Source organism: Python bivittatus, unplaced genomic scaffold, assembly GCF_059951505.1.
Source record: "Python bivittatus isolate LINGU-HERP-01145 unplaced genomic scaffold, Pbiv_v1 ctg000370_np1212, whole genome shotgun sequence".
Lineage (NCBI taxonomy): Eukaryota > Metazoa > Chordata > Lepidosauria > Squamata > Pythonidae > Python > Python bivittatus.
This window is the reverse complement of record NW_028277062.1, coordinates 3,833,954-3,856,847: the sequence shown is the minus strand read 5'-3', so window position 1 is coordinate 3,856,847 and position 22,894 is coordinate 3,833,954. Positions and strand designations below refer to the sequence as shown.

Here is a 22,894-nt window from a genome sequence, read left to right as displayed (position 1 = left end):
GCTCCACAATTCTACGATTCTGTGCAAAGCAGTAATAATGCAACCCACAACTCACTCAAAGAATTGCCCGGCGCCATTTGCACAACACACCAGACCAATCTGTGTTTCTGTGCATGAACCAGGCCTGGCGTGATGGGTCTGTATGGCACCTTTTATTTCCCAAGTCTCAATAAAGCCAAATAAAAAGACTTGAGACGAGGCTTCTTTAAGATAACAGATGTATTTTGATCAAGACACAGCTGGGTGACCCCAATCAACACATTCACAAGAGAGGTTGATGAAATCACACCTTACAACACAAACATCAGAGACTTTATAGACATGTAAATCTGTAATCAGATAGTACATCCCCTCACACCCATACAAGGGATTTTTGGGACGGTCTGAGCAAGTGAAAGGTGGTTCTTAGGATGGTAAACTGAAATGTAACTTATTCTTCTGGTTACCAAGAGAATGGCATACAAGATTTTTCTTATCTTTTCTCTGGAATGCAGGGCCCCACGACTGTTGCAAAAGCTTGGTAAAACAAACAACTTGTATTCATCTAATTGTTTCTTCAAAGACAATCGGGCATTCAGCAAAGAGATAAGGGGGGGGGAAGAAGAAACCAGTGCTCTTTACAAAGCAAAAGCAAGTTAACCCTTTAGAAATAAAATAGAGTGCACTGTTACAGGTATGGTTAAACATTATGTGAAGCATATATAAAATTGTGTATATATAAAATATAAAATTGTATATATATAGAATATAAAATTGTGTATCAAAATAATGCCCTTCAGGTCCGGTTCTGGTCACCTCAACGCAAGAAGGACGCTGAGGACCTGGAGAGAGGGCAAGAGGAGCGACCGGGACGGGGATGGGCTCGGAGGCTGAGTCCTGCAAAGTCCGGATAAAGGACCTGGATGCTTTTGGCCTAAAGAGGAGAAGGAACACGAGCGCCGTCTTCCAAGCCTCGAAGGGCTGCCCCAGGGAGGAGGGGGGGATTAGTTCTCCAAAGGGCCCGGGGGCGGGGCAAGAACCAAGGAGTGGACGTTTTTGGGGGGGGTCCACCCTCGAAATGAGGAGGAGTTTCCTGGCCACGAGCGCGCTGAAGCAGCGGAAGAGCCTCCCTCCCTCCCGGGGCTGCGTGGCTCCATCGCTGGAGGTCTTCAGGCCAAGGTCGGACGGCCCTTTGTCTGGCAGGGTCTGAGGCTTCCTGCCCCGGGCAGGGGGTTGGACTAGGTGACCTCCACGGTCCCTTCCCGCCCGGGGATTCTGTGAGTCTAGCATTTGCGGATTCCGTGGCGGCTAATCCTGGTTTGTCTAGAGACGTAAACAGCTTGCTCCCAAGTCCCCCAAAATCAGCGCCTTCCCCTCCCAGCGATGGGGCCGGGCGGGCTTTGCGGGGAGCTGTTAATGCCGGACGACACGTTCACCATCAGCGGCCAATCCTCGCGCGGCAGCACCCTCCAGACACTAGGCCAGAGACCCCGCGGCGCCCACACGCGGCCGGGCTCCCTCGCGGAGCTGCTGCGCGCCGGCCGGCGGCGCTGCTGGATGACGCGCTTCCGCTGCCGCCACCCAAGAAGCCGCCGGAAGTGCCGAGAGCCGGGGGAGAACGCGCCGCTCCAGGGCGCCCCGGGGACCCTGCGCGGAAGGGCGATCGGGAGGCGGCCAGGCGGGAGCCCGGCTAGCAACCCCCCACCCCCTCGCCCGAACTGCGCCGGCGCGGCCCCTGCGCCACCCCCTCTGAGGCGGGTGCCGTAAAGCGCGGCGCCGGCGCGTCGGCGTTTTCGCGGCAGCGTCGCGTTTGAGGCGAAGATGGCGGCGGCAATGACTGTGGCTGCGCCGGCGGGTCCGAGCCTCGGTCTGGCGGGCGGCTGCCCGGACTGGACCCACCAGGCGGAGAGCACCGGGGTGAGGGCGGCCGGCGGCGGGGGGGTGTCTCTGCCCGGGGTGAGGGCGGCGGCGGCGGCTCTTCGCCCCCCGCTGCGGGCTCGCTGACGCTCCTTCTCCCTCGTGCGCCCGCAGACGACCATCATGGCCGTGGAGTTCGAGGGCGGCGTGGTCATCGGGGCGGACTCCCGCACCACCACGGGGTGAGTGGCCGGCGGGGGCCAGGGGGGCCGGGGCGGGCGGGCGGGCGGGCGGGCGGGGGATGACGGCTGTGCCGCTCGCAGGTCCTACGTCGCCAACCGCGTCACGGACAAGCTGACCCAGATCCACGACCGCATCTTCTGCTGCCGCTCCGGCTCCGCCGCCGACACCCAGGCCATCGCCGACGCCGTCGCCTACCAGCTGGGCTTCCACAGGTAGGGCGGCCGCCGGGGCCTCCGCGGCGGGCGGGTCCAGCCTGCCCGCTCCTGGCGCCCGGGACCCCTCCCCGCCGGCGGTGGCTGGCCTGAAGAGGGACCGTTCCGTTTCTGCCTGGGTTGAGGGGGCGACCCGGGAAGGCATTCTGGGAATGGGCAGGAGGGGGGGGCAGAAGCAGGGCCCCGCCTCTGACCCCCCCCCCGCCTCGCTCCGCAGCATCGAGCTGGACCAGCAGCCCCTGGTGCACACAGCGGCCAGTCTTTTCAAGGAGATGTGTTACCGGTACCGGGAGGACCTGACGGCTGGGATCCTCGTGGCCGGCTGGGACAGGCGCAAGGGGGGCCAGGTGAGGGCAGCTGCTGCGCCTCTGTCGCTCAGCCTCAGAGGGGGCTGAACCCTGCGGGGGCCCAGCCACTGACTCAGCGTGCTGGATGCGCCCCTCCGCCTGGCCCCAGGACGTTCTGGCTGGCTGGACGGGCGTTCATCTGAACCCAATGCTGCCTTGGGTTGGCCTGTGGGTGCTTACGGTATAATGCCAACCGCTCGCTGGCAACCAACCAGCACTGCCTCTCTCACCCCCCCCCCCGTTCTCCTGCCCCTTCCAGGTGTATTCTGTCCCCATGGGGGGGATGATGGTTCGCCAGCCCTTCTCCATTGGGGGCTCCGGCAGCTCCTACATATACGGTTTTGTGGATGTTTCTTACAAGCCTGGGATGAGTAAGGAGGAGTGCCTGACTTTCACAGCCAATGGTAAGGAGCCCCTGGCCCCGGGGCCGAAGTGGGGCCCTGGTTTCTGGGGCAGGGATGACTTTACTTTGCTCCTGCCTGCCTTCTCTCCTTGCAGCGCTCTCCCTGGCAATGGATCGCGACGGCTCGAGCGGGGGCGTGATCCGCCTGGCTGCCATCACAAAGGATGGGGTGGAGCGGAAGGTCATTCTTGGCAATGATCTACCCCGGTTTTCCTCCGTCTGAGATGGGGGAGCGGGAGGTGGTGTTGCCGACCCCAGGAACTGCCTGCACATGTTGGGGGATGGGAATTTATTTTGTCTTTGTCCGTGCTTGATGGGTATTAAAGGCATAGAATCCCCGGAGCGTGTGGTTGCTGCCTCCTCTGGGTCCTCATGGTGGGGGTGGGGGAGGAGAGGAGAGGAGAGGGAGATTTCAGCTTCCGTTTCCCATTCTGCCACGGCAGGAATGGCTACGAAGTTCTAGCAGTGAGGACTTTGCAGGGAAGAGTCTTCATTCTCCATGGCAGAACACCAAGAAAGTAGCTGTTTTCACACAATGCCCTAAACCACCAGCAGCCAGCCCTATTTTAAGGTGGTCTTCTAACCCAGGCTCTGTTGTTCTAGTCTGAGATACTGTGCCAAGTTGAGGTTGAGTGGGGCAGGTGTTGAGTGAACACTGCTCGCCTGCCCTTCCTTCCCTTCTTGCCTCCCTGGACAGCCAGCAGAGGGTGTTGGCCCTTTCCTCCTGTTCCCCCCTCCCCTCCCCTCCCCTCCCCTCCTCTCCCCGCCTAGCGGGCTCAGGCTGGCTCTGTCTGCTCCTCCTTGCGGTCTCTCTGATTGTTTCCCAGCTGTGATTACTTTGAGGCTGTGGCTGAGATAAGGGGGTCACACACCCTTGGGGTTCATGCAGCTCCACCCTGTTCTTGCAGAGGCTTAGGGGGTTGGGGTGGGAGGAGAGGCCCAACAGTTGCATTTGGAAAGGCTGTGTGTTTTCCGCTGCTCCGGCAGGAGGGGTGGGGTGCTGGCTTTGCTCCAGGCAGCCTTTTTCTTGGTGGTTCCTCCTGCAAGTAGCAACTGTTGACTGTTTCTCTCCCCCCACCCCAGCCACAGAGCCTCCTGAGCTGGGGTATGGGGAGGGGGCTCCGGCCTGGCATTTGCTGAGGGCTGGAGGTTTGGGGCCTGAGTATGCTGCAGCCTCACTGGCCCTTCTGCTGTTGCCTCCCACTCCCTGGGCTGACAGAAGAGGCTTCTGCCCTCAGGTTGCTGGATCGCAGTACAGAAAAAGAGGCAATTGGGGTGGTGCATTTTATTCCTGGGGCTTCGGCGGAGCATCCCTGCCAGCCGGCCTGGGAGGATCAGCTGGTGGAGTCCCTCTCCGAATCGAGCTGGTGGCGGAAGGAGACGCGGGCTTTGCCGCTGAAGTACGCCCGGCCGCTCTGCGGGTCGCCCTCGCTGCTGGTGGAGGGGGTGGACCGTGCTCGGCCTGCCGCGACTTCGGGGCCGTCCGGAGCGTCTGCTACGGGGGAGAGGAGAAGTGAAGCCTGGGCCTCCGCCTCTGCTTGGCCAGCGCGAGGGAGGGTATCGCCCGCCACCTTACCTTCCGGGGGCTCTCGCTGGCCCGCCTTGCTGGTCCGCTGCGACCGTCCACGTCTCGCGCGTGGGAAGCAGCTTGGGAACTTGGAGCCCATCCTGGAGGGTCCCGATAGGGAGGGAGGCGCCAGCCGCGTAGAAGAGGTCTGGGGGCGCTGCCCTTTCGAGCGGCCTCCTTCCTATTCCTTCCCGTTTGGGGCGAGAAGGAGCCGAATCCTTGCAATTACAGGGAGAGGGCGGGCGGAGGGGGGGCTGTCCCAAAGCGGCCGCGGCGCCAGGGAGGGGCACAGCCCCTGGAGGAGACTGGCCTCTCTCCCGCCCGCCACCTGCAAGCTGAGACCGAAGGGGGCATTTTTGCCTGGTTTCCACCCGGTTCCGAAAGCGTGGCACAATCCCCGCCGCCTTTCCGGCTGCTCCTCGCTCGGGTGGAGCTGGGCCGACCTAGCCGAAGGCTCCCTCCCGCCGCCTTCGCCGAACGGACCGGGTGCCGCCGCCGCCCCCCCCCCCGCCCTTTGCTCGCTGCATCCCGGCGGCTTTTGGAGGGAGCGAGGGGGGAGCGACCACAGCGCCCGTCCCACCCGCGGCGGTGGCGCCGGGCCGAGCAAGGCTGCCTCCCGGGCGGGCGGAGGGACCCGGAGGCCCCAGAGCAGGAGATCCGGCCGAAGGGCCCCAGGCGCAGCGGCTCCCCGGGGAAAGGGCAGGGAAACTTCCGCGCTCGGGAGTTCGGGGCTGCCGGCCACCGCCCGCGCCTTCACCCCCCGGTTTAGGCAAACGGAAAGCAGTCGGCCGGTGCCTGCTCGGAGGGTGGGAAAGCGGGGTCTCCCCCAGGGAACGGCCGCCCGGGAGGCCGAGGCTGCGAGCGCCCAGCCCCGGGGGCCCTGGCCCGGTCCAATCCTTCGCCCTTCCCAGACGACCAGCGGCAGGCCGGCCTCTCGCAACCTTCCCTGGGTCGGCCAGCGGAGCGGCCCCGACGGAGGCACGCCGGCCACTCGGCCGGCCGAGAGAGGGGCGGCGCTCTGCACATGCCCCGGGGGCCCCTGCGTCAGCGGGCGGCGCTGCGCTGCGCTCTCTCCCAATGCTGGGACGGCCCTCCTTCCCGGGACAGGAGCCCAGCCCTTTCCTCTCCGGCTCTTCCTTCCCTTTTTGATTATCCTGGCGGGGCAGCTCCGCTCCTCCGCGCACCCTGCTCCCGCTGCTCCGCGGACCCGCCGCACCCGCCGCCGGCAGGTAGCCATTAGCGCCCCCCCCCCCCCCCGCGGTCTCTGCCTCTCTGCACTCGCAAGCCCCTCCGCCTCTCCGCCTTTCCCTTGGCAGCGGGTCCCGGGTCCGATTCCCAGTTCCGCCCGCGACCAGAATCCAGGGCCCTCCTCGCAGCGGCGGATGACTCAACCCCTTCGAGTCGCCTGCGGGACTCCGCTGCTTGGGGGCCGCCCTGCGGGGAGGCAGCGCACAAGAAGGGAGGGGCGGGATACAATCCCGGCTCTGGATTCCGGCCCGGGGCCAGGGAGAGCGGGTGCGCCAAGCCCGCGGGCGCGGGACTGGGCTGCCCGCAGGTTTTCACTGCTCGGAGACACCCCCGCGACGCTCTCGGGGCTGCTGCTGGCTCGCGGCCACCGGAGCCGCTGGCCGCCTTGGGGGAGGCGGCGGGAGGCAGCACTCAGCAGCTCCACTGCTGCTGCCGCTGCTGGGGCCCGGGGTGGCCTGCGCGCCTTGGCGAACTGGTCCGGAGGAATCCTCGAGCCACGTCTGGAAGAGGAGGCAGCCGCGGCGTCCGTCCCCGCTCACCGGTAACTGAGCCGGCGCTGGGGGCAAAATGGATGAGCGGCGGGACCCCCAACTAGCCAAGCACAGGCGAACCGACTGCCTTGCGCCTCAGTCCCGCAGAGGAGGAGGATTCAATGTTTCCCGTCTTCCCAGAAACTTGAGGAGATCCCAATTTAACCCCTCCTGGGTTAGCGTAGCATGCCATTCGTGGCCTCCAGCAAATGTTCGCCTGCCTCTGGGAGAAGGCGCAGCTGAACCCTCGCTGGGGAGGGTTAGGGTTGCCTGTTCTGACTTGCAGGCAGCCCTGTGGGCTCATAGTCTGCTCAGACGCCGCCGGAGCTTGCGTTGAAGGAGCCTAGAGAAGCTCCCAAATTCCTCATGCCCCTGGGGGGGGGGTGCACAGTGTACCCACAGCCCAACCCCAGCCGCTTGCCTGCAGGCAGTCCGGGGGGGTTGCACAGCTTGCCTGCAGGGCTTGAACCCAGAGCTCCGTCCTGCCAAGGCTGCCCTGGGAGAGAGGAGCCCTAGTGTGTCCTCCCCCTCTGCTGTACCCTCTCCCGTCACTGCCATCCCCATTTGACTAGCCATTCTGCCAAATGTGTCTGCCTGCAACCAGGCCCTTCTCAGGCTCCGACCCAGCAGCCACCTTTCCCCACTTCCTTCTTCAAAGGAGTTATGTTGATTTGCAAGGCTAAGGCACCTGCTGCATGGGGGGGGGCTTCCAGGGAGAGGAGACAATGGGGAGGCCTGCCTGGGACTCAGGACCCCTCCTGCTTCATCCCTCTCCTTTCCAGGTAGGCAACACCTGGCCCTTGGTGGGGAGATCTTGGACTGTTCAATGGAGCCGCGAGAAGCCGATGAGAGCAACGCCCTTCAGGACCGGGCAGCTCCAGGTCAGGCTGGGCCAGGAGGGCAGGTGGGGAATTTGGGGGTGGCTCCTGGCATTCCTCAGGTCTTGGGCTGAGTTCTTCCTCCTTTCCCAGGTCAGCCATGTCCTTTTCCCATGGTGGTCTATGAGCCCATGCCACTGCACGCCCAGGGCCCCCACTTCCTGAAGGGGGTGCCCATCGTGGCACGAGTGGAAAGCACGGAGAGGTACACCAGCGGCTCCAAGGTGAGGGGCAGCAAAGGAGAGTCGGTCCCTCTACAGGGACCTGCCCATAAGCCGCAAGCCTGTGACTCCCATACAGGACTGGCCACAGGGGCAAAGTCTAGCATTTCTCAGGGCCCTGCTTTTTTTAGGAAACAGTTTGATTAGCAACTTGTTTTGGCCTGGAGACGGTGGTGGGAGGCAAGTGCTTGGCCCTCCCTTCTCAAGGCAGAACCATGTTTCTCCCCCAGGCTCAGAGCTGGGGCCAAGCAGGAATGCAGGAAAGAGCCGACCAGAGGACCTGGAGAGTCCTGCTGGCAGCCAAGCCTGTTTCTAGTCCCAGGGGGAGAATCACCAGCCAGCCATCGCATGGGAGGACTTGGAATTTGTTCGTCCCTGTCAATAGGAGACTGAGAGGTTAAGGGACCTGGGGGAGATAGAGGCCCTTTGGGCAAATTGCCAATTGAAAAAACAGCAATTTCACATGCAGTTTTGGAGCCGTTTTCACTTTGGGAATACATAAACTGAAAAATAGCTATGCTTTTGTGTAAGGAAGTTCATATTTAAACTGTTCCATATTTGTGCATATTGTCGTGTCAGTTATTTGTAAGACTGAGAAATAGTTTATAGACATTTGATGTCTGGTAAATTGTTTGGAGTCCCAAATCATTTTGCTTTTAAGAACACCAGAAATGGCCTTCTGCCAATGCAGCCCTTGGTTGGCCTACTCAGCCTGCAGACCTTCCAGAATTCCCAGCCAACATGACCAAAGGCCGGGTGCTGTCCCGGGAATTCTGGGAGGTGCTGTCTGTCCCCTGGCCAGCTGGATGCAGGATGCTTTGCATCTGAGGGATAAGAGAGGAAGTCTCCGTCAGCTGCAATTCAAGGTTGTGCCAAGTAACTAGATGCGTATTTTCCAGTTACCTGGTTCCTGTTAACAGCTGTAAGTGCTACACGGGCCTTGAGGGAGGAATTGGGCTGCAGCTGCAGGCTCCTGGTGGAAGGGATGCAGTCCCAGGGGAGAGAGCAGGAGGAAGGGATGGGGACATCAGACAGCTCTTTCCCCACCTGATGAGGAAGGGCATCCTTCCAGTAGGGGCCCTTTTGTTGCCTCCACTGGCTGGGGCCCAAATCCAGAGGGCCCTTCTCTACAGCTCCCTCCTCAACTGCGTGGGCTGGGAAGTCCCTCAGGAGGGCCACCCCTTTAATCCCTTCCTGCAGGGACAAAGTGCCCAATTCTGCACAGGGCACCACAGCTGGAGGTGCTCTTTCCATCTAGCTCTATGGTTGCTGGTGGGAGGGGTGGCGGTTTGCACTAGGATCCATTGAAGGGCCCTGCACAACTTTCCTTCCCAGTAGGTGCGGCCCAGCACAGTGTACATCTTGCAGCTTAGCCATGGCCAATTCACCTGGAGCATGAAGAAACTCTTCCGCAACTTCCAGGAGCTGCACAGGGACCTGATGAAGCATCGCCTGCTCCTGAGCCTGCTCCCACTGCCCCGGTGAGATTCAGGTGCTGTAGCCAGGCAGGGTCTCCTATTAGCCCCAGGGGCTGGAGGAGCTGAGAAGGGGGGCCAGGTTGGGGAAGGCTACTCTCAGTGATGACTGGGACACAGAGATTCTTGAAAGTTTAGTACAGGTGGTCTTCGATTTACGACAATTCGTTTAATGACTGTTTGAAGTTACCACGTCACTGAAAAAAGTGACTTACGACCGGTCCTCGCACTTACAACTGTCACAGCGCCCCTGTGGTTACATGATCAAAATTCAGGTGCTTGGCAACTGGCATATATTTCTGATGGTTGCAGCATCCCAGGTCACACAATCGCCACTTGCAACCTTCCCAGCCGGCTTCTGACAAGCAAAATCAATGGGGAACCGTGGTGATTCGCTTAACGACCACCACAAAAAAGTAATAAAATTGGGTGCAGTCACATGATGCTTCACTTAATGACCACACCTCTTAACGATGAATTTTCCAGTCCCTGTTGTCAGGACTATCTGTAGTAATCACTGACATAGTTCTAATCTGGAACCATCCACCCTTTCAAATTTATTAGATAATTTCTCCTGCTATAAGCATATTGTTATCCTCTTGTATAAATCTTAAAGCAGGGGCATGGATTTGGGCCAGTAAAATGCCCATATGATTTCCTTTCCGTTTGCTGCAAATATTCCACAGTGGCTGGCCAAGGACAAGTCCTGTGGCATCTTTTGGAATGACCTCTTTTTGGTGACTTGAATATATATCTCAGCTGGCTGGTTGACAGAGCTGTCCTGGTACTCTCTACAAAATTCATGATTCATAATTTTCTTTTTGTGCAAGTTTCTTCTTTCCCTCCCCTGTTGCATGCACGATCCTTCCTTCGTGTAATCACAGGCAGATTCTACTCGCGCACACAGCCTTGCACTTGGCAAGAAGAGGCTAAATTGTTTCACATAATTGCCAGCAGAATTTAACAACAGTTTCATAAGCCCCTGAAAAGCCTTAACGCAAGCAAAACCTTCAGTTATGGATACTATGAAATTTTTTATCACAATTTTAACTCTGACATATTGTTGTTTATTGGATTTATAACCTGCTTTTCCACCTTAAGTGATCTTGATTGGATAAATTAAAGTACATTGATAATATTTTAGAAATTGATACTTACTCCAGCAAATTGGTCTGCTTAAACATCTAGACCAGTGTTCCTCAACCTTGGCCGCTTGAAGATGTGTGGACTTCGACTCCCGGAATTCCGCAGCCAATTCTGGGAGTTGAAGTCCATACAGTGTAAAGTTGCCAAGGTTGAGAAACGCTGGTCTAGATGATGAAAACCAGTGGAGGGCAGCAAGAGAGAAAGGGAGCTATCTTGTTTCCCTCAGTAGGGAGTTCCATAGGTCGAGCTACCAAGGAGGCATCTTGCACCCCTGGCTAACGTGATTCCAGGGGCGGAGGAGGGAACAACGGGCCCCTTCCCTTGAATCCCAGCAGAGGAGAGGAGAAGCTCTCCAGTTCCTGGATTCTTTTGACGTTCCTTTTTCGTTGCTTTTTATGTATGGGGCTGAGTTGACCATTGGTACAGGAGTCTTCAAGCTGAGTTCACACACACCTAACCCGCCTGCTGAATCAGCCCATATTTTCCATCTGCCCAGCCCATTGACCCAAAGAGCCTCACACACATGCACTCACACGCACACAACCCCCCAGGCATTAACTGCCTTGCTTAAGGGCATGGCATGATCTCAGCCAGGGTACTGCCTATCACATCTCTCACCCCAAAGGGAGCCCCATTTCTCTAGCCTGGCTTTGAGGGAGATCCATGTGCCCAGCCGGGCCTTGGCCTTACTCTTGCCCCCCACCCCTCAGCAAGGAGAGCTTGTTCCCAACCCGGGGATGGGGTGGGGGGCTTCCTCATTGGGTCCCCAGGAGCCTGGAGGTACCTGCTGGCATTGTGGCCTTGGCTCCTTCCGGGCAGGGAGAGGTGGAGCCGCTGAGTCTCTTTCTCTCTGGCAGGTTTGTCCTGCACGGCTCGTGGCCAGGACGAAGCTCCCTGGAATTGCCCCCCCTGCCCCACGGGGGCGGCGAGGTTTCCCGGCGTCCATCCAGCAAGCAGGTGAGGCAGCCGAGAGCTGGATTGAGTGGCAAGGAAGGCAGTGTAGCTCTGCCCGGTCAGCTGGGCAGCTCCAGGCAAGGGCAGGGTCTCCACGTCTTGCACGGAGAGGGATCCCTCAGCCGCCTCCAGGGACTCGGGGGGAGGGCTTTGAGAGATCGGGGTGGGGGCTGAATGAACTGGGGCTGCTTGGATGTGTCTGGATGCCCAGGGAGGTGGGGGCTGCTGACAGGGCATTGCAAAGTGTGGAGGGGGAGCTCAGCGCCCCCCAACTCCTCCTGGCTCTTTTCCACAGAAACAGCTTGAAAGCTACCTGAACACCTTGCTGGAGATGAGCGTTTACCGGGACTACCATGCGATGGTACGGCCCCTTCTCTCTCCCCCTCGGCTGGGGGGTGTTTCCAGGCCTGGGCCTGGTTCTCCTGAGCACCATCTGCTCCTTCCTCTGCAGGCAGAGTTCCTGGACGTGAGCCGGTTCTCCTTCCTTCCGGACCTCGGGCCCAAAGGCCTGTGAGTCGAGCCTTGACTTCCGCCCTTGAGCAGCTGGGGTGGGGGGCTGGGCCACAGACCGATTTCTAAGCGGTGCATCCCCTTCCTCTCCCTCCAGAGAAGGCATGATCCTGAAGCGGTCGGGGGGCCACCGCGTCCAGGGGCTAAACTGCGCTGGGCATCACCAGGTCTGCTACCGCTGGTCCAAGAGGTCAGTCCCGGCTGCCGGAGGGGGAGGGGCGGAGAGGGGTCCGGTTGCTCTGCCCCGCCCCACCCCACCTCTCCCCTTCAACCCTGCAGGTGGCTGGTGGTGAAGGATGACTTCCTGCTCTACCTGAAGCCGGAGTCAGGCGTGATCTCCTGCGTGCTGCTCTTCGACCCGGCCTTCAGCGTCCAAGTGGGCAAGAAACCCACGGAGACGAAGTATGGGGTCCGTGTGGACAACAGCTGCAGGTTAGTCAGACGGGTCGGAGTGACCCTTGTTCACCCCCGCAGTTTGGGCAAAGCTCTGGGGGGGCAGCCACGGAACAAACTGCGCTTCTCCCGCCCTCCTGCCTCGAAGCCAGCATGAGCCGGTGAGCGCCCTTTCTCAGGTCTCCTCCCTGCCCCACGAGATGGCCGGGAGCCTGGCCGGGGCAAGGACCGGGTGCCCCCGCCAGCTGCTGGGAGAGTTCTGTGTCCCCCGCAGGTCCCTCATCCTGAAGTGCAGCAGCTACCGGCAGGCCCGTTGGTGGGGGCAGCAGATTGCCGAACTGGCAGAGAGCAAAGGCAACGAGTGCCTGCGGCAGCACCGCCATGGAGGGTTTGCCCCCGTCCGCGAGGAGACCCCTGCCCGCTGGTGAGAGCTGCTGCTGCTGCTGCTGCTGCTGCTGCTGCTGCTGCTGCTGCTGCTGCTGCTTGGGGCGGCCGGGGGCAAGCGTGGCTGGGGGCAGGCCCCCTCTCACCTTTCGCTCTGCCACGGCAGGTTTCTAAACGGAGCCGGATACTTTGCGGCTGTGGCGGACGCCCTGACCCTGGCCCGGGAGGAAATCTTCATCACAGATTGGTGGTGAGCCAGGCCACCCCTGGGGGATCGGGCAGGCCTGCCCCCTCGGGCCGTGCTGCCCGTCCCCATCCCTCTGTGCGAGTGAGCGAGCGAGCGAGCGAGGTCCTGAAGCTGGGGCACGTGGGGCAAATCAGCCCTGCAGCCCTTGCGTACCCCGGCAGCCAGCGGAGCCCCAACCCTGCTGCGGGCAGACGGGGCGGGGGCACTCCTGGAACAGCTCTCCCCACTCAGGCCGGGCTCCAGGGCCCAGAAAGAGCCGCCAGGGCAGGGAGTGGTTTGCACCCCAGGGGGGAGTCCCCTGCAGCCAGTCCTGCTGGAGGGGACCGGAGTGGGGGGAGCAGGTCCCCTCTGAACACCGGAAGCCACAGGAGGGGCACGAGCCAAGCCCGCCTTTCCCGGGCCAGTCCGTCAAAGAGGAAAGCTAACTTTCTGAATGCAAGGATCCCTCCCTCCGGCTCTTCCAGGCTCAGCCCGGAGATCTATATGAAGCGCCCAGCTCAGTCGGACGAGTGGAGGCTGGACCTCATCCTGAAGCATAAAGCGGTGGGTGGCCTGCAGGGCTGCGCAGGACGAGGGAAGGGGCCTGGCTGTCTTCCCTGGCCGGCAGATGACCCTGCCCGCATGGCTCCCCTTTGCAGGAGCAGGGGGTGCGCGTCTGCGTGCTCCTGTTCAAGGAGGTGGAGCTGGCCCTGGGCATCAACAGCGGCTACAGCAAGAGGGCCCTGATGCTGCTGCACCCCAACATCAAGGTAAACGCACCCCTTCCATTGGGCACCCTGGAATTCAGATGTGGGTCTGCTGCCTTCTCTTTCTAGTCCCACCCGTCCTCTTGGGATTGGCCACTTCTCCCTCTTGCATCCAGAAGGAGCAGGACGTGGGGTGGGGTGGGAATTTTCTCAGGCTCCGGGGGCTTTGCATAAAACTCCTGCCCTCCTCACTTCTCCTGGCTTCCTCCTTGCACTCTTGCCCCCCTCTCTTTCTCTCCCTGCTAGGTAATGCGCCATCCGGACCACGTCTCCTCCATCATCTTCCTGTGGGCTCACCACGAGAAGCTGGTTGTGGTGGACCAGTCTGTGGCTTTCCTGGGAGGGCTGGATCTGGCCTACGGGCGTTGGGATACCCCAGAGTACCGCCTCACGGACCTGGATGGTGAGAACTGCCACGGCCCCAAGGTGAGCCGGTGCCCGAGCTGCCCCAGACCCGCAGCCAAGCTGTTTACTGCCTCTTGCTGCTCAACTTCCTTCCTTCCTTCCTTCCTTCCTTCCTTCCTTCCTTCCTTCCTTCCTTCCTTCCTTCCTTCCTTCCTTCCTTCCTTCCTTCCTTCCTCTTCCTCTTCCTCTTCCTCTTCCTCTTCCTCTTCCTCTTCCTCTGCAGCTCAGCTGCCCTTTCGCTTGACGGTCAGCCCCTGCTCACACCTGTAACGACCTCCTATAACCTCACAGCAGTGCCCAGACATGGCCACCCGCAGGTAGGGAGCAGCCAGCATCTCTCGGGGGCTGATCCTGGGGTGGTCTCCCCTCCTCTGTCCTGTTCTGACTGCTCTCTTTCTCCCCCCCGCTGCTGGCCCTAGACCCCTCCCTTGGCCGTCACACCTCTCCCTGACCGTCTCTCTCACTCAGGGCGGGGGCGCCCCCACAGGGCCGGGCGAGGAGGCCCCCGTGGACTTGGCCACAAACCAGCTGCTCTGGCTGGGCAAGGACTACAGCAACCTCATCGCCAAGGACTGGGTGCGGCTGGACAAGCCCTTTGAAGGTGAGCGGGGAGGGACAAGGCTGGGCACGCAGAGGCTCAGGGCAGCAGGGCGGGCTGGGGTGGGCGACGCAGCCTTCCCGGCTCCTGGGACCTGCTGGAATTCGCTTTGCCTGAGAGCTGGAGTGGGAAACATACCCTCACCGATGCCGCTTTCTGACTCGTGCACGGAAGGGGACCCTGCGGATTTTCTAGCTGGCCCCCTCCGCCTCTAGAGGAGGCTGCCTGAGCCTCCCCAGCCAGTGGCTGTCCAGCTGCTCCTTCAAGGGTCTCCAGTGAAGGAGAGCCCATGCCTGGCTCGCTTTGTGGCTAGAAGCAGCTCCTCCCTCCCAGGGCTTAGCCCAAGCCAGCCTCTGGCCTTCGTCCCGCTGCCGTTGGCAGGCCTCCGATGGAAGGATGGGATGGGGAGAAGGGGGAGGTGGACCCCCGAGGAGGTCCTGTCCTCGTGTCCGGAGGACAGGCAGTCCCGCTGTGCCCGGGCGTTACCTTTCAGGGTGAGGCTGGCCTGTGCTGGGGGAATCTGCTGCCCCCACCCTTGGTGCTGTGCGGTGACCCTGCGCCCCTCGGCTGGGCCAGATTTCATCGACAGGTTCCAGACCCCTCGGATGCCGTGGCGGGACGTGGGGGTGGCTGTTCACGGTGTGGCCGCGCGGGACGTGGCCCGGCATTTCGTCCAGCGCTGGAACTTCACCAAGGTGGGTGGCAGGCAGGGAAGGTCAGCTTGCCTGGTGGGCAGATCTGGGTTTGGTTCCTCCCCAGAAGCCACAGTAGCAGTTCAACTGTAAAACTCAACAGGATAGTCTTTTCCAGCTGTTTTGGAGGCAGTTAGCAAAAAGCAAAAGATAAGCAACTAATGCCAGATAACAATAAAAGTATCATCACTTGATGATAACGACCGGTGGGGGAGTCGTCTCTTCTGCAGGCCAGGCGGTTCCTTGGGGGTTCGGTTCCCAGGCCCTTCAGCGCCTCGGTGCCCTCCTCTGCACGCGCTCCCTCCTGCCCTGGGGGTCTCCAAGTAGGGCCTGACCAGGGCAGAGGAGCAGGGAGGAGCACCTGTGACCGTCCTCGTGCACGGATGACCAGTTCCTTCGGGAAAGCAGTTCTGCTTTCTCCCCATCATCGCTTTCTCCTTGGGGCAGACTGGCAGCCTCCTGGCTTTCCTTCTATTTTGGGGGGATCTGAAGAACCCTTTAAACAAAATCCGTTTTTGCTGTCTCTCGCAAGCCTCAGCTCATTCTGAGCCTTAGCCCTTCTGGTAGAATTCTTCCCCTGCCTGGAGACCACCTCGTCTTCCCCGTCCTCCATTTTCTACGCACATTCCTTTTTCTCTTCCGTGTTCTAGAGGCAGCATTAGGGTTCTCCCATTTTCCTTCTTGAGCGGGTGGTTTGGGACTTGCACCTTCAGGATCTTGGTTTGCAGAATTTTCCATCCTTCCTGGACGCTTTTCTCCTTAAGGATTTCAAGCCACTCCCTCCCAGTTCATCCCAACGCGTTCTGACATTCAGCATACACTCTGACTCTTTTCAGTTCCTCCTTCCCCTGGGTTGTCATGAATTCAACAACGACGCGATCGCTTTTCCCTGAGATGCCAGTCCCCTTCACTTCTTACCCAGATCCTCCTGGATGGAGAAGATCAGATCTGGCCCCTTTGTTCTTTCTTCCACTCTTCGACCAATAAGTTGCCAGCGAGAGGGTGAGAATTTACTGGACCTCTTTTTCTTGATAGAGATGTATTCCCATACGGATATCAGGATAGTTGAAATCCTCCACTGTCGCTACTGCCTGGCGCATTGAAAGACTGGCCATCTGACCCAGGAATTCCTCATTGGTTATCATCTGCCTGTCCAGGTGGACTAGAATAAATTCCCAAAGGCCATCACTTCCTTTTCTCTCTCGTACACTTTCAATGGAGTTTCCACGCTCCGATTCCTGAATTTCGAGCAGATACAGTTCTTCTTTACCCACCGGGCAATGCCTCTACCCTTTCTGCTGCGTCTGTTCCTTACAAATAGGTCGCAGCCTTCCAGGGGCATCATCCTGCGTCAGGATCTCTCTCTTGATTTCCCGTAAGCTGCAGTTTGACATGGGCATCAAGTGGCGCCTCCTACTGGCCTCTCCACCGCAGCTCCTGGTGGAATTCTTCCGTCCCCAGTTTGGGCGCCTGTCCGTGGCTGCCCGTTTGGATCAGGCCTTTTGCGATGCTCCCCTTTCGCTCTAGTTTGAGAATGGAGAGGAGGTGCCTGGCAAAGACTTTCCCCTCCTTGCCAGGGCGACCCATCTCCTCCCAGGGATTCCTCGGGATGGCAGCCTGGCCCTTGCCACGGAATCCAGACCCTTCCAGAGCTTGCTGGCTTCCAGGATCCTGCTTTCTCTTCCTGCACCTGATCCTCAACGGGAAGGTTGGAGGCAGCAATGGCCACGCGCCGGTTCCTTCAAGGTTTCATGGCCTGCAGAGATTCTTTCACGGTCTTTTCTGGGCTTTCTTTTCTCCCAGCACGGATCAAGAGGAAAGGAAGGGGCGGCTGGAATCCTCTCTTGCAAATACAAGAACAGGAAGGCCGCGCGCCTCCCGCAGCCTTGCATCGGGTCCGCGCACAGCTGCTTGGTTTCCCCTTCACAGGGATTCCCTGGCTGTCCTCTAAAGCGAGAGCCTGGTCCTGCCTCCGGGGCACCGCTGGCACAAGTGCCCCCCCCAATCCTCTTGCTTCTTGGGCCACCATTCCCTCTGGCAGTGGGCGTTGTCCCTGCCCCTTGGCGTTCTCTTTGTTTGTCTCTGCCTCCTGGGGAGAGCTGTGGGGATTCTCCTCTTCCCTGAGGCATTTCAGCAGAGCAGCTCTCTCCTCGGGCCCCTCCGCTTGTTCCCCCAGGGAGGCACGCACCCGCGCACGCTTGCAGCAGGTGCCCTCGGGCAGGGAGGCCAAGGCTGCGCACCCCTTGCAGGTCACGGCGACGGCGCCTCCCTTGAAGGCCTGCTGGCTTGGAGCCTTCCCAGCCCCCGTCCCGGTCAGGCTTCTGCACCCACCTTCCGCTTACCTGTCTGGGCGAGGGCCGGCCTGGACTGCCCCCCGCCCTGGCTCTGATGGTCCCTTCCTGAGCAGCCAGGAATAGCAGTGCTCGGGTAGAGCAGCGGTCAGCCTGTCGATCAGGGAACTAGTAGCTGCGTCGGCAGCGGCCGCTGGTTGGTGGGCTCTCCCCTCTTTGGGTCTCCAACCTCCCCCCCCTTCCAGCTTCCAGGGGAGGCCACCAATGGCCTACCACCAGGCTGATCACAGGGAGATTGGTGGGAGGGAGGGCACCACCTGCATTTTGTCTCTCCAAGTCACCAAGGTGTGGCCTATTGCCCAGGACCCTCGGTGCAACCCCAGCAGCCCGGTTTGGGTCTGTGCAAGGCACTGACTCCCTGCGCCTTTCCCTAGGTGGGGCGGGAGGGGGGCTGCAGCTGAAGGCTCAGGCCAGGAAGTCACCTCCTTCGGTGTCTGGCTGCAGAGCTCTCCGCTCCCTGCTCGTCTTCCCGCAGGCGGGGCAAGGTTGGCTGGGGTGGGGCTGGGGGGCGGAGGCATCCTTGCATTTTTCTTCCAGCTGTGGGAACTTGAATAAACAAATACCGCTTTCATGTGAGGGTAGCGACAGTCAAAGTTGGTTGCACGGTTTATGAATGCTTCCTACTTCTTTAATTTTGTAGTCTACATAGAGTCTTTTTATTGATAACTGTTGATATACATTATACGGCTTGTCAATATTCAGAGAGTGATATATAAATATTACAGAAATCAGTTGGGATGCATGTGTGAGCAGTTGCGCCATTGTATTTTCACCATTAGTGTTTTTTGCTTCTTAATAAGCAGCCAAGAAAAGTGACTTTCGCTGACCAGGGGCTCCAGGGAACGTTGACTCCCTCATTTCTCCTCCTCAGACAATCAAGGCCAAGTACAAAGGCTCTGAATACCCCTACCTGCTGCCCAAGTCCCCCCACGTACCCCCGAGGCTCCCATTTCTCATGCCCGGTGCCCAGGTTGCCAACGTCCAGGTGAGAGAGCAGGGAGCAGAGGCACGCTGGCAGTCAGAAAGGGGGGAGTGTTGGGGCTTTCAAGAGGGCTGAGGATGGCATTGGGAACAAGAGACAGCATGCCGGGGGCCCAGGTGAATGGGCTGAGGGTTCCCCCAACTTTTGCACGTTTCTCACTATTCTTTTGCCTTTTGGCGTTCAAAAAGCACAGAGGAGCCCATGACCTTAGAATATAAAAGGGCTCCCAGCGAGGTGGGGTGCAGTGGGGCTGTCTGGCCGGGAGGGGCGTTTTGGCGTCCAGCTACAGCCCTTTCGACCTGAAAGAACTCTGGCTGTGCCCTCAGGTGCTGCGCTCGGTGGACCGTTGGTCAGCCGGCCTCCATGAATGTTCGATCTACAACGCCTACCTGAGCGTCATCAGGACTAGCCAGCATTACCTGTACATCGAGGTAGGGATAGAGTCTGAGGGCGGGACAGCCAGACGGCCAAAGGACAGCCTGGTGATGAACTCTACCAGGGGTGGGTTCTTCACAGGATGGGACCGAAGCCCTGAAAAGGATGGCAAGAGCAGGGAGGGGAGACCCCCACCCCCACTTTCTCCTTTGCCAAGGGGCAGGTTTGGACATTGGCCCAGGTGCCTTTCCCTCCCGTAGAACCAGTTCTTCATCAGCTGCACAGATGGACGCTCGGTTCTCAACACAGTAGGAGACGCGGTCCTGCAACGGATCTTGCTAGCCCACAGGTTTGTTTGGCCAGTGGGGGGGGGCTGGTGCATCCAGGCTGCGTTACTCCATATTCATGGTGGGAGCCTCTTTGCACGTGCTTAGAGCTGTCATGCAACGTCAGGAAAGCTATCTGCCAAATGCTTGTCAGCCTTACAAGCTAGACCAGACAGGAAACACGACCAGATAAGCTAATTCTATTTTATTGTAAGGTTACATTAACAGAAACTTGCAAGTCTGAAAGTACAAATCTCCCCCCCCCCCCGCCGTCCCTTTACAGCACCACAACCAGGGAGGGTCTCTTCTGAGCCGCTTGCCCCACCCACATTCCTGCTGCAGGCTCAGCTGCCTTTTCTCTGACTCTTCCCTCGGTTGCATCTCGTTGCCCGGTCTCCCAGGGTCATTCCCGCACACCATTACAGTCCTCCAGGAGCCAGGATGGACCCCTTTTGCAGCACAGCAGGGGTTCAAGAGGATCTTCTTCCGCCAGGATCTGCCAAATGGCATTTTGAAACAGCTCTGCCAGGTCCTGGTTTGACCCTGCTGCCGCGCAAAGTCCCATTCCACACACCCCCAGTCAAAGGCAGTCCGCGTGGGAATCCTGGCTCCTAGATCAGGAAACTGGGTGGCTGTTTGGGTGTGAACGTGAATCCCAAAACAGCTCAGCCCCCTTAAATTCCTGGTATGCTCTGCACGGGATCAGAGACTCTGGTCAACCCCAGAGGGAACTGTGTTACTCCGCGGTGGCAAAAAATCAGGAGTTGGTAGCCCCTTTTCCAACTGAGACTTTTTACTGAATGGCAGGAGCTTTTGTGAGCTGTGGCACCTCCCTTCACAGACGCAGAGTGAGACCGCGAGGGCCAAGGGGCTCTCCTAGGCTGCCTCGCACCTGCATGCCGACCTCCTTTGCCCCACTTGCCCCACCTCCCCCCAATTTAAGTCCCCCACCAGCCCAGCCCCTTCAGGCACCCGATGAAGGGAGCTGCTCCTGCTGCTCGCCAAAGCTCCTGCCTCCGAATCAAATGTGTTAGTCGGCAAAGGGGCTCTCAATTTTCTGTCAGTGCCAAGAATGCCACGTGAACCCCACAGGGAGGAGGAGGGCTGGGAGGGCAGCAGGGAAATCATATGACCCACCAGGGGCTTCCCAACGCAGCGAGAAGAAGCCGTTCCGGGTGTACGTGCTGCTCCCCCTCCTGCCTGGATTTGAGGGAGACATCGCGCAGGGAGGCAGCAACTCCATCCAAGCCATTCTTCACTTCACCTACCGGTGAGTGGGGACCCAGGGCTCAGGGGCACGGGACCTAACTCCCCACTGCGTGTGGCAGTGGGGAGGGAGGCAGAAGAGGCGTCAGGGCCAGACAGCCTGATTCCTTTTTCACTTTGCAGGACTCTCTGTCGTGGGGAGTCATCTATTGTTAGCCGCCTTCGGGCAGTCAGTGAGTATTGGGGGGGATGGCTGGAGCAGAGTTCACCCCCAGCCCCTTGGAGCTGTAGCCTCACCGTGCCCCGAGTCCCGCCATGACTGTCCACCCCAAGTGAGGCAAGCAGCGCAGGGGTGGGGTGCGGGAAGGCCCGGGCCTCTGCCAGAAGCGGGGCAGAAGGGTGTCGTCCTGGCTTTGAAACATCTGGGGCCTGGGCCGAGGACTGACTTCTGTTTTGTCTCCCTGCCATCTCCCCCCAAAGTGGGGGAGGGCTGGAGGAACTACATCTCTTTCTGCGGGCTACGGACACACGGGGAGCTGCGGGGCACGCTTCTCACAGAGCTGGTCTACATCCACAGCAAGATCCTCATTGCGGATGACCGGCACGTCGTCATCGGTGGGTGGGGGAGCTTGGAGGGGGCGTTGCGCAGGGTGGCCCAAGCCCCCAGCGTTTGCTTCACACTCTGCCCAACTCCTCTGCCCAAAGGTTCTGCCAATATCAACGACCGGAGTCTGCTGGGAAAGCGGGACAGCGAGCTGGCAGTCCTGGTGGAGGACACGGAGCTGGTGCCATCCATCATGGGTGGGCAGGAGTACCCAGCAGGGAAGTTCGCGCTGAGTCTGCGCCTCGAATGCTTCAGGTGGGCAGAAGGGGCAGCCCCCACCCTCCTCGCATAGGAAAAGCCGAACAGCACTGACAGGGGGAGCGTGGCCCCCAAGGGCCACAGACAGCTGACAGGTGGGCCTGGCAGATGCAGGGCAACAGGATCCTTTTCTCCAGCTGAGCCTGCTACTTCTGTCCAGGCGGCCCTGGGGCTGAGGATAAAGTCCTGCTCTCCCTGCGTGTGTTTTGCACAGCCAGCAGCAGGGGAAAAAAAGCATTTCCCTTCACAGGAGAGCTGCTCTGCTCCCTTTCTGCAGGTGAGGCAATGCCTTCTCCACCGTGGAAAGGCCAACGCGCCCTCCCTGTTACATGGGCTAGGGGCCAGCGAGGCTGTTGCCCTGCTGGAAGGCAGAGCCGGGTGGCCCCTGACTTGGCCTCCCTGTGGAAAATCCCTGGCAGGTGCCTCTTGGGTGTAACTCTGGAGAATGATGCCAGCATTCAAGACCCCATCAGTGACCACTTCTTCCATGATGTCTGGTGTGCCCGAGCCTTATCCAATACCAACATATATGAGGAGGTACATGCCTAGGATTTGGGGGTGGGGGTCTCACAGGTCAGGTGTGAGATATGAGGACACAGGGGCTATTAGGGTCCCCGTTACTCTAAGCCATGGGGATTTCTGCTCCCAGCTGGCTGGGCTGGGCTGGGCTGGGCTGGGCTGGGCTGGGTTGAAGAGCACCTGGGCCACCTGGGTCTGGCCGGCATAAACCCACCCTTGGAATTACGGTGGGCGCAAGGCGGAGATTTCAGCTATGCTCCTGGTGGCAGGACGGCCTTTCTGGAGCCCCAGCCAGAGGTCCTGCAGCGCGAGGCGGTGGCAGGGCCGGAGGGAGATGGGGGGAGTCCGGGTCTGCTCTCAGGGTCTTTCGGGGGCGGGGGGGGGCTGAGCGGACCCACCCGCCCCGCCCCGCCCCGCCCCGGGCGGCACCCGCAGCCTCCCCGCCGGGAGCGCCCTTTCCCCCGGCCTAACCCGGGCTCCCCGCCGCGCAGGTCTTCCGCTGCCTTCCCACCGACGCCGTGCGGTCGCACCGGGCGCTCCGCGACCACGTTGCGGTGGAGAGCCTGGCCTCGCTCAGCCCCATCCTGGCGCGGGACCGGCTGCAGGCGCTGCGGGGGCTCCTGGTCGGCTTCCCGCTGGACTTCCTGGCCGAGGAGCACCTCCTGCCCCCCCTGAACTGCAAGGAGGGCATGATCCCCACGGAGGTGTGGACGTGAGCGCGGAGACCGGCCCGGGCTGCTGCCCGCGGGACGACTGGAGGGGCGCTCGGCCCGGCGGGCGTCCGACGACGGGGGCCAGCGGCTGCCGAGTCGAGGGGCCGCCCAGCGCCCCGCCCGCCTGCGGGACCAGCTTTTTAATCGCGAGCGAAGGATGCGGTCCTTCTGCTTATCCGCACGTTCAATAAACACGCATTCCGCCCGCGCCTCCTTGCCCCGCGATTGCTTTGCCGGGGGGGGGGAATGGGGGCTGGGGGCGGCAGGGTTCGCGCGACGCTCGCGACCGCCCCCTCGCCGCAACACAGCGCCCGGCACATGCGGTCGCCGCGCCTTTTCTCCCGTGACCGCCTTCCGCCGGAAGTGCCCTGGCCTCGCTCCTTCCGCCACCCCGCTCCTGGACGACCCGCGATTCCACGCATGCTCGCCTGCGCGCGCTCGTCTTCGCCTCCCCCCGCGCGCGGAGGGAAGGCGGGGCATCGCCATCGAGAAAGAGCTTCGCGGAGTCTGGTCCGGAGGCCCCGC

General features: G+C 60.5%; 3 protein-coding genes across 6 annotated transcripts; 2 read left to right on the top strand and 1 right to left on the bottom strand.

The window, feature by feature from the left end:
* The first annotated feature begins 1,562 nt into the window (after positions 1-1,562).
* Positions 1,563-3,383, top strand: PSMB6 (proteasome 20S subunit beta 6). The gene is made up of 6 exons (XM_088142172.1): positions 1,563-1,896; positions 2,011-2,078; positions 2,160-2,291; positions 2,509-2,638; positions 2,898-3,042; positions 3,137-3,383. Exons 1-6 carry the CDS (start codon positions 1,801-1,803, stop codon positions 3,262-3,264), a joined length of 699 nt encoding a protein of 232 aa, XP_087998298.1. The 5' UTR covers positions 1,563-1,800; the 3' UTR covers positions 3,265-3,383.
* A 780-nt stretch (positions 3,384-4,163) lies between these two features.
* Positions 4,164-5,807, bottom strand: CUNH17orf114 (chromosome unknown C17orf114 homolog). Its single transcript, XM_088142188.1, has 2 exons — positions 4,618-5,807; positions 4,164-4,536 (listed from the first exon to the last, which is right to left on the bottom strand). Exons 1-2 carry the CDS (start codon positions 4,706-4,708, stop codon positions 4,376-4,378), a joined length of 252 nt encoding a protein of 83 aa, XP_087998314.1. The 5' UTR covers positions 4,709-5,807; the 3' UTR covers positions 4,164-4,375.
* On the top strand, positions 5,715-22,599 carry PLD2 (phospholipase D2). 4 transcript variants are annotated; one of them, XR_015796458.1, is made up of 26 exons: positions 5,715-5,837; positions 7,169-7,267; positions 7,358-7,488; positions 8,824-8,966; positions 10,964-11,063; positions 11,356-11,421; positions 11,512-11,570; positions 11,668-11,760; positions 11,850-12,002; positions 12,238-12,387; positions 12,514-12,597; positions 13,059-13,137; positions 13,233-13,343; positions 13,587-13,766; positions 14,214-14,346; positions 14,920-15,038; positions 18,258-18,371; positions 18,695-18,799; positions 19,004-19,092; positions 20,226-20,339; positions 20,459-20,508; positions 20,756-20,890; positions 20,981-21,134; positions 21,298-21,414; positions 21,557-21,674; positions 22,148-22,166. XR_015796458.1 is itself a non-coding variant. In XM_088142067.1 (25 exons), exons 2-25 carry the CDS (start codon positions 7,213-7,215, stop codon positions 22,370-22,372), a joined length of 2,760 nt encoding a protein of 919 aa, XP_087998193.1. In that variant the 5' UTR covers positions 5,794-5,837; positions 7,169-7,212; the 3' UTR covers positions 22,373-22,599. The 4 variants fall into 4 exon arrangements, 3 of the variants coding, with proteins under 3 accessions (XP_087998193.1, XP_087998191.1, XP_087998192.1); XM_088142067.1 differs by lacking the exon at positions 21,298-21,414 and having other exon boundaries at positions 5,794-5,837; positions 22,148-22,599; XM_088142065.1 differs by lacking the exons at positions 5,715-5,837; positions 21,298-21,414 and adding an exon at positions 5,886-6,397 and having other exon boundaries at positions 22,148-22,599.
* Positions 22,600-22,894: the final 295 nt, after the last annotated feature.